The sequence below is a fragment of the Jatropha curcas genome, chromosome 1 (genome assembly GCF_041381405.1).
Source record: "Jatropha curcas cultivar XTBG-Jc1 chromosome 1, XTBG_Jcur_1.0, whole genome shotgun sequence".
NCBI classification, from domain to species: domain Eukaryota; kingdom Viridiplantae; phylum Streptophyta; class Magnoliopsida; order Malpighiales; family Euphorbiaceae; genus Jatropha; species Jatropha curcas.
In genome coordinates, this window is record NC_143151.1 from 6276571 (window position 1) to 6292641 (window position 16071).

Consider the following 16071-nt stretch of genomic DNA (forward strand, 5'->3'; position numbering starts at 1 on the left):
ATCTATCCATTATTACTAAAAATTATATATTAAACAAATTCAAACTTGGATACTTAAGATTAGCGGATACTCTACTTATATAAGAGTACTTTAAATAAGTTTTGGATGAGTATGAGTAGTAAAAATTTAAACGGGTTCGAATGCAGATATTTAAATAGATATTTGAACGGATTTAGAACGAATGCGAATAGTAAAATTTTAAATGAATATGGGTATGGGTAGCTTCAAATTCGTGGATATTCGTCCCACTTTCATCCCTAAGCATACTTATTGTTTTTACCTCCAAATTCAATTAGTTAAACAACTAATATTCTTTTTTATAACTATTTTTTCTGAATATTTATAATGTAAACCGCTATATAAAAAGCTACAAACTAAAAAGTTAATAGTTAACAACTAACAACTAATAGAAACACACTAAAACAGTTAATGTTACCAAATAGATACTAAATGTCCTTAATTTATAATAAATTTATAACAAAATATAGTTATAAAAAAAATATAGTTGGAATACTAAATAAAAAAAAATAAAAATTTCACACATCAATTATATAATTAATTTTGTTTACAATAATCCAGGAAAAAAAATTATAAAGTTGAAGAAACTAAAGTGTCAAACATTAGCAAATAAGCGATAAGTTTTAGCGTCGAGAGTAACTTGTCTAACTGCTGCAATTGCTGCGATAACTCCTAAAGCAGAGAAAACAACTGCAATGGTAGTATTCAACCAGAAAATAAGGCTCTTCTTGGAGGGCTTAAACGTCAAGTTGAAGAAAACAACGGGCAAGATAAAATCAAGAGGCATGAAACCAAATGCTCCAATCAAAGAATTTATGTCTCCAAAAAATGGAAGCATTGCTGCTATTGTAGTTGATATGATCACAGACAACGATCTTGACACTATTCTTGGTACAACGTTACGTGTCGAAAATTCTTTGCTCCTTGTGTCTGCAAATGTTCTTTCCAACACTTCATTTGTTGGCTGCAAGTAAACCTGTAAACACAGCATATATTATGTGTATTTAATATTTATCTCTCAAAATGTTTCAAATTGAAACCAATTTGAACTTGGGTAGCTTCAAGTTTATAATTTCAAGCTTATAGTTTGAGCTTTACATTCACAGTAATAGATAGATTTATGTAATTTTTTAAATGAAAATCCAAAGTTAAAGTTGTTGGAAAACGAGTTTCACGCTGATTAATATATAATAAAATAACTAAAGGACTTATAATTAGATAAACAGTGCACCTAGCACAATTTAATTGGTTTTCTTCAAGTGCATTCCAACAAGTTCTTATTATAATCCGATGTATAGATTCCATGAATCGACCTATGGTATTAAGTTAGGTTAAGGCTGACTCAGTTGAATTTATTGGTGCGAATGACTCGATTGAGTTTTTCTAAATCAAGTTGAACTTAGTTAAATTAATTACTTATTCATCAACCTAAATTGAGTTTTTCTAAATCAAGTTGGACTTAGTCAGGTTCTATGCTAGAGCGACTCGATTTGATTAAATTCCCAAGTTAGATAACTTAATAAAGAGAGAATTCTTACCACAGCAACAGCAGGTAATTGGAGAATAGTGAAGGTGTTGGTCATCAAAACGAACCATTTAGGGACCAAAGGCTTTCCACTTGTTACAAAGTTGCTAAGGATGAGACCTTCAGCTTTGTTTCCAAATGCCCAATATCCAGAAATGGCTACACTAAAGAATGTCACTGTCACTACACTATAACATATAACAAGTCCCTTCAACATCTTCCCTTTCACTGGTGCTGCTATGGTTGCCTGCAACCATTTTTATTTTTTAAATTAAAAATTAAACATTAAATCTATCTTTTAATTATAATAATATTACATACTATTCAAACCTGAATTTCTGGAATGATCCCATTGCCATATGTTGTCGCGATGATAGCAATTGCATTACAGAATCCAAAAACACGGTCTTGAGTGTCTCCTTTTAGAGAATAGTCCTTTGGTTCCTTTGATGAATTTCCTGTGAAAAAAGAATAGTTAAATTAAGAATTAAAATTTTAATTTTTAATTCAAATTACTTACACAAATTACTAATATTATCATAGAATTAATCGTTGAAATACTAAACTTATAATTTTACTTGAAAAATAAATTTGAATACTCAATTATTTCAAATAACTTATTTTTAATTAATTAAAATTGATTTAAGGTTCGATTTAAAAAAATAAAAATAAGATATATTTATTGTGTCGGTGCCCACTCAAGTGGGACCCACACAGTTTAAAAAAAAAAAAAAGAGAAACACGTCTTATTTGAAAAAATCAAAAAGTTGGCAAAAGGTTGGCAACCAACCATTACCAAAATGGAGAGCCGTGTGTAACTCACACACGGCTCGAGCGAGTTTTCTAGTTTTAGGATGGGTTTCCTAAAACTAGGGGAGAGAAAAATAATGAGGATTATTTGGGAAACACTTTGTGTGCTACTATTTTTGTATTACTCTCTTTGTGTACCTACTATTTTTAATAGTGGAAGAATTATTCGGAGTTTGTCCCGTGGACGTAGCCCTAAACAGTTGAGGGTGAACCACGTAAATTTCTGTGTGTCATAATGTTGATTATTCCGCTGAGTTAATTTTCTCTAAATTGGTCGAAAGGGCCCAACGAGTGGTATCAGAGTTGATGCCCAACAACTGGTATCAGAGCTGATTCCTAACAAGTGGTATCAGAGCCGAAGGTTTCGGCAGGTCCAGCCGGTCAGATAGCGATACCGGATCCGTGGATATATTTTGAAAATAAATATACCATGACGAAGAGAAAATTACGACGAGTCCATTGGTGCTGTCCGCTCGAAAAGACGTTGCAGAATCGACTTAGTGATGAATAGTAAAATAGTAACTCAAAGTTGATGGTGAACAATACTATTGGCGTTACTGTTGTTGAGTAAGTAAGCCCAGCACTATTCACGCATAGTACTATTCACGTGTACAATTACTATTCATGCATACAGTTACTATTCGAGTATACTATTACTAGTCATTGTCACTATTCACGTATACTACTGTTCACGTATACGGTTTATGTTGGTGATGATTTTCTGCGCAAGTCAAAATGGATAAGCAAAATGATCAGTCTAAATGACGGGAATTACCATATATGGAGAAATGAGAGATCTCCTTATGGTAATTAAAATGCATTTGTCTGTGTTTAGTTCAACTAAACCGGAAGACAAGACTGATAAGGAATGGATTTTCGAGCATGCGTCCAAATCTCGATTGGTAGATTTGATGATGAAGGTTTCTGTAGCACCTTTAGAAATGGTCAGTGGAAGCTCCCAAATGGTTCATTTGTGGTAGCTAAAGACTGAAAGCTGTACGTGATGCATGCGAAACTCTCCCAAGACACTTTGAGTGTAGCGGAGAATGACAGTACAGTTGAATATGGCATAAGCGACTACGCCACATGAGTAAGAAAACTCTGGCAAGAAAGAACGTACTACCTGGATTGGATGAAGTTCACCTAAACAAGTGTCTTGATTGTATGGCGAGAAAGCTAAACGGAGTAGCTTTCAAGGTTGCCCCTCCTTCTAGAATGAAGAATGTATTAAATCTGATTCATTCAGATTTGTGTGGACCATTATGATGTCATATGGTGGAAATCGATATTTTGTGACATTTATCGATGACCATTCTAGGAGGACCTGAGTATACACATTGAAGTCTTCTAAAACTGATTGAGAGACAGATAGGCAAGAAGCTGAAGTGTATCAGGACAGATAATGGTGGAGAATACACTGCGCCATCTGATGCTTTCTGCAAAGAGCATGTCATTCAACATCAAACAACACCTCCCAAGACACCGCAAGTGAATGGTTTGGCTGAGAGGATGAATAGAACTTTGATGGAGAGAGTCTGATGTTTACTCTCACATGCAAATTTGTCTAAAAGATTTTGGGGTGAAGCTTTACTTACAGCAATTTATCGTTCACCTTGTTTTCCTCTACAGTATGATACTCCAGAGAGAGTATGATCAGGAAAGGATGTTTTCTATGATCATTTGCTGGTGTTTGGTTGCAAAGCCTTCGTGCATATCCCGAAGGATGAACGGTGTAAGCTTGATGTCAAGACTAGACGGTGTGTATTCATTGGCTATGGCCAAGACCAATTTGGCTATAGGTTTTATGACCCAATCCAGAAGACGATTATAAAAAATCGTGATGCTGTATTTGTTGAAGATCAGACTATTGAAGATATTGAAGCAGAGTGCCAATAGATCTGATGAAGACTCAACAGACATACAGAGAGTCCCTCCAATAGAATGCAAACAAATTGGAGATGAAGAAAATGTTCCACAAGAACAAGTGTCAGAGTTAGAAAATCCAGAAGTTCCTAATGAAAATGAACCAAAGAAACATTATGGTGTTCGTGTTCTACCACCAGCACCGGAAGGTTCTCAAACATTAAGAAGATCTAGTAGAGTCATGACAACCATCTACTAGATATCCAGTCAATGAGTATGTACTGACGACTGACGGGGGAGAACCTGAAAGCTTTGAAGAAGCTATGGAAAATGAACACAAGAGGAACTGGATTGAAGCTATGCAAGATGAAATGAAGTCCTTGCATGAGGATGAAACGTTTGAGCTGGTGAAGTTGCCTAAAGGCAAGAAAGCTTTAAAGAACAAGTGGGTGTTCGGGATCAAGCAGGAAGAACACAGCTCCCAACCACGATTCAAAGCTAGACTGGTTGTGAAAGGATTCAATCAAAGAAAGGGTATTGATTTTGATCTTTTTACCAGTTGTGAAATGACATCCATTCGGACAGTGCTCAGAACGGCCTCCAGTTTTTGAACTGGAAATCGAGCAAATGGATGTAAAGACGACCTTCCTACATGGAGATTTGGAAGAAGAAATATACATGGAGCAGCCAGAGGATTTCGTAGAAAAAGAGGATTGTGTTTTCAAACTGAAGAAGAGCCTGTATCGCTTGAAGTAGGCACTGAGACAGTGGTACAAGAAGTTTGAGTCTGTTATGGGGGAGCATGGCTACAGAAAGACTACTTTAGATCACTGTGTTTCTTATGAAGAAATTCTCTGATGATAACTACATTGTTTTTGCTCTATGTGGTTGATATGTTGACTGTTGGTCAGAATTACTAGCTTGAAGAAACAGCTAAGTAAGTCTTTTGCTATGAAAGACTTGGGACCAGCAAAGCAAATTCTTAGCATGAAGATTATAAGGAATCGAAGAACCAAGAAATTATAGATGTTACAGGAGAAGTACATTGAGAAAGTACTTCAAAGGTTTAGAATGGAAAACGCTAAAGCGGTTAGTTGTCCTCTTCCTAATCACTTTAAATTGAGTTCTAAACAGTGCCCTTCTATGGATGGAGAGAAGGAAGAAAAGGAAAAGAATCCATATGCTTCAGCAGTTGGAAGTTTGATGTATGCCATGGTTTGCACACCGCCAGATGTTGCTCACTCAGTTGGAGTAGTGAGTCGGTTTCTTTCAAATCATGGAAAGGAACACTAGACTGCAGTGAAATGGATTTTCAGGATATCCAATCAAATTTGCAAGGGAAGCCATGTCGTGGCAGTCAAGATTACTGAAGCGTGCAAAGAGTTGCTGTGTAACAATAGGACCAAGACCGGAAAAAGATCTGCAGGTGGTGCCTTGTGTCGAAAGTCTTCCTGACAAAAGGAGGTCGGGCGGTGTGTCCCGCAAAGTTGTAGTTGCGGTACAAGATAGTGGACAGATCTAATAGATTATAGCTGTAGGGATGATGATGGCTAACGTCCACACTTGAGTGTGCAAGGGGAGATTTATTGTGTTGGTGCCCACTCAAGTGGGACCCACACAGTTTGAAAAGAGAAAAAAAAAAGAGAAAAACGTGATATTTGAAAAAATCAAAAAGTTGGCAGAAGGTTGGCAACCAACCATTACCTAAATGGAGAGCCGTGTGTAACTCACACACGGCTCTCACATCACCTCTCCTATAAATAGGAGATGGCTCAGCTCATCTACACACACACAGCAGAAACGAAAGAAAAAGAAAATGTAGCGAGAGAGTTTTCTAGTTTTAGGATGGGTTTCCTAAAACTAGGGGAGAGAAAAATAGTGAGGATTATTTTGGGGTGTTTTGGGGAAACACTTTGTGTGCCACTATTTTTGTAATACTCTCTTTGTGTACATACTATTTTTAATAGTGGAAGAATTATTCGGAGTTTGTCCCGTGGACGTAGCCCTAAATAGTTGAGGGTGAACCACGTAAATTTCTGTGTGTCACAATGTTGATTATTCCGCTGAGTTAATTTTCTCTTAATTGGTCGAAAGGACCCAACGAGTGGTATCAGAGCTGATGCCCAACAACTGGTATCAGAGCTGATTCCTAACAATATTTTGATGCACATACCAATATGAACAGAACCAGCAGTGGCACAGGCACTATAAGCTAGGCATAGAAGCAAGGATATCAAATTGATGTGTCTTAGAGAGTGAAAAGATGGGATTTGAGCTAATATCAACATTAAGCATCCAAATATTATCACAAACTCATAAAGCTTTATACTCCCATTTGGATTTGATAGCAAGTAAATTGCCTGCATTATAAAATAAATAAATAAAAGGGTATAAATTAATTTTTTATTTTAGATATTTAAAAAAATAAAAAAAGAATATTATTTGTAACCATAATCTATTTTTACCTTCATGCATTGGCCTCCAAGAAGTGTGGAAGCAACGACAGCACCATAACACACCATGAACTGAATTGGACCCACATAATACTTGGCCCACCTTGGACCTACAAAAAAAAATTGATCTCAGTATTAAGAAAATGGTAACATGTAACAATTAAATTAGATTTTGCACTCGCTAAAAAAATTTTCACCTATTTAGTTTTCTTGGTAATCACCGGTGTTTTCATTATTATGTGAAAATATAAGTATCATAAAATTTTCAAACTGAAACTGCTGATTTCGATTTTAGAAATGAAAATTAAAAAAAAAAAAAATCATAGAGACATATTTTCAATTTCAAATTTGAAATAAAAAAACCATTAATCATGACTTTATTTAATTTAGATGAATTTGATTTCAATTGGCTTTTAGTTCAAAAACGGATCATAGGTTGATATACATATAATATACAAATAAAAAAATAACGAATTTTGGAAAAAATTTACCTGCCGACAAGCCGATATTAAATTTTAAATTAAAGAGTCAAAAAAAAAAAAAAAAAATCAAGCAAAATAGTTGACTGGTCGGTGTTTATGATTACTTCCTTGTTAACTATTTTCATTTTGTATACTCCTTCTATTCGCAAATAAAAATCATTTTAAAATAATTTCTTTTATTATATTGATATATGTCAATTTGAATATACCCTCCTAAAGACAATATTTTTTACGTAGAGTAATTAATAAAGAGTTTTTCAAATTTACCCTTATTTATATTTAATATGATAAATATGTGCGATGTGAGATAAATAATAATTTTATCAGATTAATAAATATTTAGTTATAATTTAGGTGAATTAATTATTTAATTATTATGCAATAATTTTATATAATTTAGACTTGTGGATAAAAAAAACGGTAGGAATGATTGTGTGAAAGGAGAAGAAAAATTGAAATTCAATACTTCATTTACCGAAAATATGTCAAAGTCGCACCAAAACAGTATTCTAATTACGCAAAGCAGATGATTTGATAAGCTAATAATGTGTTGGGAACACCTAATTTTGTAGTCCTTTTCATATTTTATCTTTTTATACAAATTTTAATTGAATTGATAATTAAATTTTTTTTTTTACAAAATTAGTTAATAATTAAGCAGTTGAATATTTGTTATACAGTATAAAATTAAGAGTTTTTATTATATTGATATATTTTTTATTTTTAATAAATCTTTACTTTTTAAAAATTATTTTTAATTAATAGATGTTTCACAGGATAATAAGTAAAATTTCCCCTTCAATCTATGTAAAAAGATGCATTAGTCAAATTAAATCAAATTAAATTTGTGTCAAATTAAATTAAATTTGTGTAAAATTTTGCCATTTTTTTTTTAGTTTTCTATCTAGTATCAGAAATTCACTGGTCCGATCAATCCGAATTCACACCAAATAGGCCATAAAGAGAAAAAAAATTTTATTTTTGAATATTTAAAGGCACTCTATGCTTGAAGCTCGAATTTAAAAACACGTTCTTAAAAACATTTTGAATTATCAAAATTTGATTTTTGGAGTGTGTCAATAGAGAGACCAGTATAAGTGAACAACTAGTAGTGGAGTATGTCCATTTTGCACATTTGAGGCAATTGGTTGAAGGTGCCCTATAAATATAATTATCAATTCCACTATTAATAAGAATACTGATATTGAAGGACAATGTGCTAAAAAGGACATGACTAATTCGACCATTTCCCACCAAATCAATGTCTCAATTTATTGAAAGACTGTACTCGTCAACCTTAACGGGCAATCGCATTCATTATTTGTTAGGCATTGCAATAAAGAAAGCAGACCTTTTTTTTTTTTAGTACTGGAAGTGGAAATTCGAATTGATCTATTATCAAGACGTATATGCATTTATTATTGATGTGTGAAATAAGATCTATTTGCTAGTAGCTTATTATAAGATAATTCTTTTAATCTATTTCTTGCAAAAATACTTTAGACATGTGTTTCAAGAAAACTCATTGATAAAAAATTTGGAATACTAAAATTATAAACAAGATCAAATTATAATGAAATCTGGATAATTTTTTTAGACGGAAAATGATATCACAGAGCAGTTTTTATATCATGTATCATATTAAATTCATATGTTTATTTCAATTAAGGAATATTCTTAGTTTGGTATAATTGCTCGAACTCATTAGCTTTCAAAAAAAAAAATTTAGAAATTTATATTTTTGCCCTAATTTTATTTTATATATTAGTAGAGGTTGATCAATGCTTAGCAACTACCTTAACAAGAAACGACTCAAAACTAAAAGAAAATAAAGAACAAAAAAATTAATTAAATAAAAAAGAAAAAAGAGAATGTGTTATATATAAGATGAGGCTTGCTTACACCAGGTATATGAGTCGACCTATATATCAAAACCAATCAATGATGAGATTTTTCAAAAGTTGTTAAAATTTTTAACTTTTTTTTCGGTAAATATTTATAAATATGTCCATTTTAACTAAAAACTTAATTTTAATTAGTTTTAGTGTATAGATAAACTCATACATCTGAGTATAAATAAGTCTTTCTCGTTATATATAATACAATCTTACCTAAGATTTGAATAGCCATGTCTCTAAAGCGAAGTTGGCGATGACCCATAAGAGCATGATGTTCAAGAACCAAAGACAGTAAGTTATAGGAATAGAAAGTGACCAAAGCTCCGATAACAAGACATGAAATTCCAGCTCCCCAACCCAGAAATGTGAAAGCATATGGGAGGCTTAGAAGAGCTGGAGCAACTATTGATGTTGTCAAGTGGTATCCACAGTGAAGCCACGATCCTACATTAATTAAATTGGTAAAATATCATTTTAATAATTCTAAATTAATTACTAAAAATATTCAAATCTGAAACATTTCAATCCACATATCTCTTAGTAATGATGTTACTGTAACATATAATTAGTATGCGATGGCAAAATTAATTATTTTCAATATTTAATAACAAAAGAAAAGAGTGGTTCATCTATAATACCAAAAGGAAAAAGAAAAAGAAAAAGACAAAGAGAAGGGTTGTTTACAAAACTACAAGAGTTTTGGAATGTGATTATGCTTAATATTATTTTAAAACTAGTTTACAAATATGCTTAAAAGTTAAAAACTATTCACTTGTGCTTTTCATTTCCCATCAATTGACAAAAATAGAAACATAAAGTCATGAAAAATGTGTGGATGATAATAATGATAGTTCGAGGTGAGACACACAACTAATTATATATAGTGATGGCTAAAAGAGAATTTTAATTCTAACAAGAAAAAATATTTTTCTTCAAAAAAAAAAAAAAAAGGAAATGATAAACATTGAGCAAAAAGATTATATTCATATATTTTTTTTTTTTGTCAGTAATCGAAGTTCAAAAACTTTTTTTTTCCTTTTCATTTTTCTTGAACTGTCTTTAAAGAAGATGATCATAAAAGAAAAGAGAAAGAAAGTATGATACCTTTGGATTTGAGAACAAAAAGAGCGCCAGCATCAAGCTCTTTTGCTTCTTGTTGTGGAAACTTCCCAATATCTTCCTCACCGTTCACTGACACAGTTCCCATCTCTCTGGCTTTCCCTCTCAGCAAAGGAATAGTTTATAAGAAGAAGAGAAAGCAGAGGAAAAAGGTGAGCGAAATTATTAGAATTGAAAAGCAGAAAAATATATATAATACCCTTTAAACAATAATTAATAATATCTATATGAATTTAGTAAAGAATAGTCAAAGAACTGACTTTAATGATTGTTCACTGATCTGTCCACATATGGACTTTCCCTTTCTCTAATAACAACAACCCTTCAATAAGACAAAATACTACTTAACATTCCAACTTGCTATATTGTATATATAATATCTGTGGATATTTTGAGACAAAAAAAATTATAAAATTGACATTAATACAGTTTCTCTACACGTATGTCCAATAGCCTACACGTTTTGGTTGAAACTCTCTCCTTATTAAAGGGTTCAAATTTGAACTTTGAATATGAAAATTCAGAGTCGACTATTATATGGGACCTACAATACTCAAACCGAATTTAATCAAAGTCCAGGATCCAACTAACTATGACGAGCAAATCTTGTTCATCGTGTATCAATTTTAAGATCTTAATGACTAATGATAAGCGAAAGAGTAACATGAAAATAATAAATCACAAATATAATTTGGAGGCTCTTTCTAAATAGTTTGCCTAGTACGATGAATAGCAGCCTAACTATACTATGAGCTACTATATTTGCTTGATGTCTAATCCAATGGACAACCCATCCATTGTCTAAACTCAATAATTTTTGACAATCTGACAAAGTATTATCGAACCCATGTAAACATAAGTCTCTTGACATTGCTATGAAAACACCTCTCTTTGGGCCAGAATTACATAAAAGAGAACCTGAGATAGCACAAATAAAAAAGATCCTGAAAATGACATAATATTACCGCATACAATTTGCTTGCTTCTTCAAAAATCGCAGCATCCACATTGCATTTGAGTCTCCGGTTTAGTCCAACTAGAGCTACTTGTTCAACATTGGCTAGCGGTAGAAGAATTCTGCCTGCGCATCTGACGTAGCATGCAGGCCATACCATGAAAGGGATTAACTTAGGATTAGGTTTAAGCTTGAGTGAGGTTAGGTCAAGTATTAGCTTAAAGGCCCATCAAAGCACTTGGTTTAGACGACCTCAAAGATTATATAGCAGTGGACCCTTTAAACATGCATCATAAATGAAATAAGTATATCTTCTATAACAGAACCATAGCTCCATCCAATCTACAGATCAAGAGATAAACATTAATTAATTAAGACGACGAAGCAAATTTAATATATATATATTAAAGATGTATTATCCTTAAATGCAGAAAGCCTATTGATTTGGTATACTATGTAACACCTTTTAGGCAAATCTTATATGAGATAAGTGCAAATGTGATGAGGTGGATATATAGTTGAATAAGTCAGAGAAAATTGCGAATTTTTTGGGTAGAATAATAAATCTCTAATTAAAAATAAAATCGTGTGGATCCTGTTCAAATCTGTGAACTTAAATTTGATCCAAATTGAATAATGCCGCACAGCAATCAGATAAAATCAGTTTTATAAACTTATTTACGAACGAAATGACGACAGACATAATACCATGATTGGTAAAGAAATTGTGACCAAATTAGTATTTTGTTGACAAATTACAATGGGGTATTTATTTCATCTATAACAGAATTAGTTTTTCTTTTTTTTTTTTTTTTTGTTAGGAAACCCTCAGTAATCTGTTGGATTATTATTTTTTATTTTTTAAAATATCTTTAGTCAGTAAACGGTTGGTAAATTTGTGGCCATCCAGAATTCTCATCTCAAATACATTATTTATTTTTATTTAATAATTCTATCAATGTACATGTACCGAGAAAAAAAAAATCAATATTGATCTTTGATTGAAAAATCATATTAAATCAGCTGTATGAATAAAAATAATATGCCACACATTTTCGAAAAGAAATAAAACTTATAAGTGCAACTGTAGAGATAGATTTAATAATCTATAATATTAATAAAAAAAATATTATTTATGAGTAAACATAAAACTTAATGTAAGTTTTTTAATAATTTAAGTAATGTTAGTGGTAAGTGCATATACTATCAGAAAATAGATATATGCAAATAAATATATGAAAATAAATAAAATCAATAAATGTTAAAAACGTTAATTATAAATCTTGAATTTTGTTATCAAATGTTATTTTTATTAATATTTTTTTATTTATATTTGTTATATTTGATTGGATATATTTTTTAAAAATAAATTTGAAATAAAATTTACATAATTAAATTTGGAATGCTGAACAATTGAAAATTTTAATTTAAAAAAAATATATATTATTTTATTGATATATTTATATGTTTATATACATTGAAAATATTTTTTTGTTAGGTAAATTTTGAAAGAGTTTTATTCTTAATAATTTTTTTTTCGTTACTGAATAATTTGTAACTATTATTATTTTTCATTATAATTATATATAAATATTGATTTGATGTTGAAAGCAAGGGATTGAGATTAAGTGATGACTTAATTTTCTTTTTTTGCACCTATTAGGATTTTAAAAATCTGTATTTATAAATTAGAGACTAAAGAATTAAGTCTAGAGATTGAATTAAATTTTATTCTGAGACTACTTCATTATATAATATAAATAAAAAAATAGATATACGACGAATATAATCAACGTGATGTCCTGCAAAACACTACTATAAATAGTATCCAATTTCTAATTGTTTTTCTTTTGGCAGGGCCGCTTTGAAATTCTGTCTTTACGTGGATCATTTACATTTGGCAAAAAAAATGGGGCACGAGCACATAGCAAAACTGGCATGTTAAGTGTTTCTCTCGCAAAACCTGATGGCGGGGTTTTTGGTGGCGGTGTTGTTGGCTCCTTAATAGCATCGGGACCTATTCAAGTAAGCTATCTATATATAATTTATACCTCTCCAGCAGTTCACAGTGCCGGAATTCCTCTAATTTTAAAATTTTCCTAAATTTTATTTTATAAAATATAAAAAATTTTAAAATTTACTTATAAAATAGTGAATTTCTTTTAATTTCACCTGCTTCGAATTTTTTGAAAATATTTTTTTCTCTCCCCTTAAAATTTATCCTAGTTCTGTCAATTCATAAATTTTATCAAAAAACCTCTTTCTTAAAATGTATTGGATGTGTCTGTTCTTCATCAGATGCGTAAAAATCATTAGAGTATCTGCTCCATTTATAAAAATTGAACTCTCGGCTTCACATAATAAAGAAAAAGAGTGTCAAATCACTCATTTTCAGTCTTTTTCATCCTTTACTTTTTCACAAGTTTTTGTTAACTTTTACTTTCTTACAAGACTTTGTGTTGAGTATAAATAACCATAAAATTTAATTATTTGTAAATTAATGAAAAATAATTATATAATATTGGAGTAAATATAAAATTAATTTTGAGTATTCATTTTTTTACTAATTTGTACTTAAAATTAATAATTGTATTCACTTGTATTTTTTTGGTTAAGTTTGGATATCATCTTTAAATTTCAACAATTTGATTAGATATTCAACCAACAATAGCAATTTCATGAAATTAAAAAAAATTAGAATTTTGAATAAACTTTTCATTTATGCAAATATCTAAAGTGCAAACTTACAAATAAATTCCTTAAATTTTAGAGAATTGATTTGTTTCAACTTTTTCAGCTAATTTTGGCGAGTTTCAAGCAAAATATTAGTAAGAATATCAAATTGAGTCAATTGGCTAATTCTTCAACAGCTGGTGGGACTTTGCTTGCGGATTCAGAAATTGCAAAATTTCCCATACAAATTGCAGCAATTACAGAGGGTGAAGGGAATTGCACAGACTCTGCTAATACATTACCTGTAAGCCAACAACACATGTTGAAAATTGGTCCTCAAGATATATTTCAGCTTCCACAACCCATTTCAGGAGAAAGGGCACTGTCTCCAGATAAAAATTCCATTAATAATATTTGAAGTAAGGGTTGTGGGATTCTTAATTTCTTTTTCTTTCTGTTATGTTTCTGATTATAGCCCTTAATTTGGTTTGGTGTTGGTAAGACTTTTAGATGTGAGGATTTTGAGTGTGAGAACAAATATGTCATTTTGAAATATCGAATACCTTTAGTTTAATTATCTGCATAATCGTTAATATAAATGAATGTGGAATTTATTTGACAATTTCATACATATTTCAGATAAACTTTTTTCCTTCAAAAAGAAAAAGAAATATGATACTACAAATAGCTTTTAGCGTTTTGATCAAGTTAAAATTATATTTCTATTAATTGTAGTGTTGGATCTATTAAATACTCTAACGTTTAACTAGTTTTTAATTAAAATTTTTTAACGATCATACCTAGGGATCGAAGTGGTGTGGATATTTTAGAATACTCATCCCGCTTCACTCCATTTAAAGAGGATAATTATAGTTATAAATGAATTTGAAACGGATACGAATAGTGAAATTACTACCCGTACCTGTTACCCGCTATATTAAACGGGTTTGGCAATGTGTACTTATGGGTATCTATCCATTATTACTAAAAATTATATATTAAACAAATTCAAACTTGGATACTTAAGATTAGCGGATACTCTACTTATATAAGAGTACTTTAAATAAGTTTTGGATGAGTATGAGTAGTAAAAATTTAAACGGGTTCGAATGCAGATATTTAAATAGATATTTGAACGGATTTAGAACGAATGCGAATAGTAAAATTTTAAATGAATATGGGTATGGGTAGCTTCAAATTCGTGGATATTCGTCCCGCTTTCATCCCTAAGCATACTTATTGTTTTTACCTCCAAATTCAATTAGTTAAACAACTAATATTCTTTTTTATAACTATTTTTTCTGAATATTTATAATGTAAACCGCTATATAAAAAGCTACAAACTAAAAAGCTAATAGTTAACAACTAACAACTAATAGAAACACAATAAAATAGCTAACGTTACCGAATAGATACTAAATATCTTTAATTTATAATAAATTTATCTGTTCAACCGTTTAGTTATAAAAAAAATATAGTTGGAATACTAAATAATAAAAAAATGACAAATTTCACACATCAATTTGATAGGTCCCAATCAGAGTTAATAAAGATTTAGTCTAAGAAGTTTGATAATTTTTGTTCATAATCCTTCTGCTGCAGATACAAGGATTTTAATAGGAGAGAAAATAAACCAACTAGTCCTATTCTAAAGGCCACAAACGGCACAATTGAGTGAAAGTAGGCAAATATGCTGCAACAATCTCAACAACATATATGATTTATTCAACATGAAACTGATTAATAAAATAATTAATTAAAAACAATTGCAGCAGTAAAAGGATAGTTTTGCAGCAGCAACTCAGTCCTCAAACTTCTTATTCATCACACGAGTCCTTGAAGACCTTCTTGGTGGAGTGCTAACATTACCGCCCCCTCGGACAATAACCTTGTCCTCAAGGTTAAGGTTTGCATAGTTCTCTTTGATGAAGTTAGAGTCGACCCAAGAAGCATCTTCGGGTAGCAATTTCTTCAACTTAATTAAGTTCTGTTCAACATATTTGGCCCCTCTCTTAATCCAGCGTGTATCCAATATAGCCTCAGGTTCTAAAATCAGCTTACCATCATCAAAAATTGGAGGCAGCGATTGAGAAGTCAGAACTGTATCACCAACCCGTTTTCTCAAAAGCGACACATGAAAAACTGGATGGATGCGAGACTCAGCTGGAAGTTTAAGTTTATAAGCTACATGCCCGATTTTTTCCTCAATCTGAAATGGGCTATAAAATCTGCAAGCAAGCTTTTGATGCTGTCGAGCAATCACAGACTGTTGGCG

The 16071-nt window shown here is 31.2% G+C and overlaps 2 protein-coding genes across 2 annotated transcripts; one reads left to right on the plus strand and one right to left on the minus strand.

Moving 5' to 3' along the window:
- Positions 1-520: 520 nt before the first annotated feature.
- Positions 521-11475, minus strand: LOC105637353 (GABA transporter 1-like). Its single transcript, XM_089726754.1, has 8 exons — positions 11134-11475; positions 10154-10272; positions 9263-9493; positions 6682-6779; positions 6390-6576; positions 1874-2001; positions 1557-1790; positions 521-994 (listed from the first exon to the last, which is right to left on the minus strand). Exons 1-8 carry the CDS (start codon positions 11175-11177, stop codon positions 614-616), a joined length of 1422 nt encoding a protein of 473 aa, XP_089582880.1. The 5' UTR covers positions 11178-11475; the 3' UTR covers positions 521-613.
- An 829-nt stretch (positions 11476-12304) lies between these two features.
- LOC119369999 (uncharacterized) lies at positions 12305-14214 on the plus strand. Its single transcript, XM_037637099.2, has 3 exons — positions 12305-12313; positions 12981-13148; positions 13921-14214. Exons 1-3 carry the CDS (start codon positions 12305-12307, stop codon positions 14212-14214), a joined length of 471 nt encoding a protein of 156 aa, XP_037493027.1.
- The last annotated feature ends 1857 nt before the right edge of the window (positions 14215-16071 follow it).

Bases quoted from the DNA above. Each gene is read 5' to 3' on its own strand.
- LOC105637353 (XM_089726754.1), bottom strand. From the start codon at position 11,177: ATGTGGATGCTGCGATTTTTGAAGAAGCAAGCAAATTGTATGCG. The intron at 1,791-1,873 runs GTTTGAATAGTA...AAATGGTTGCAG, and splicing joins GGATCATTCCAGAAATTCAG to GCAACCATAGCAGCACCAGT. The intron at 995-1,556 runs GTAAGAATTCTC...CTGTGTTTACAG, and splicing joins AATTACCTGCTGTTGCTGTG to GTTTACTTGCAGCCAACAAA.
- LOC119369999 (XM_037637099.2), top strand. The intron at 13,149-13,920 runs GTAAGCTATCTA...CAACTTTTTCAG, and splicing joins TAGCATCGGGACCTATTCAA to CTAATTTTGGCGAGTTTCAA.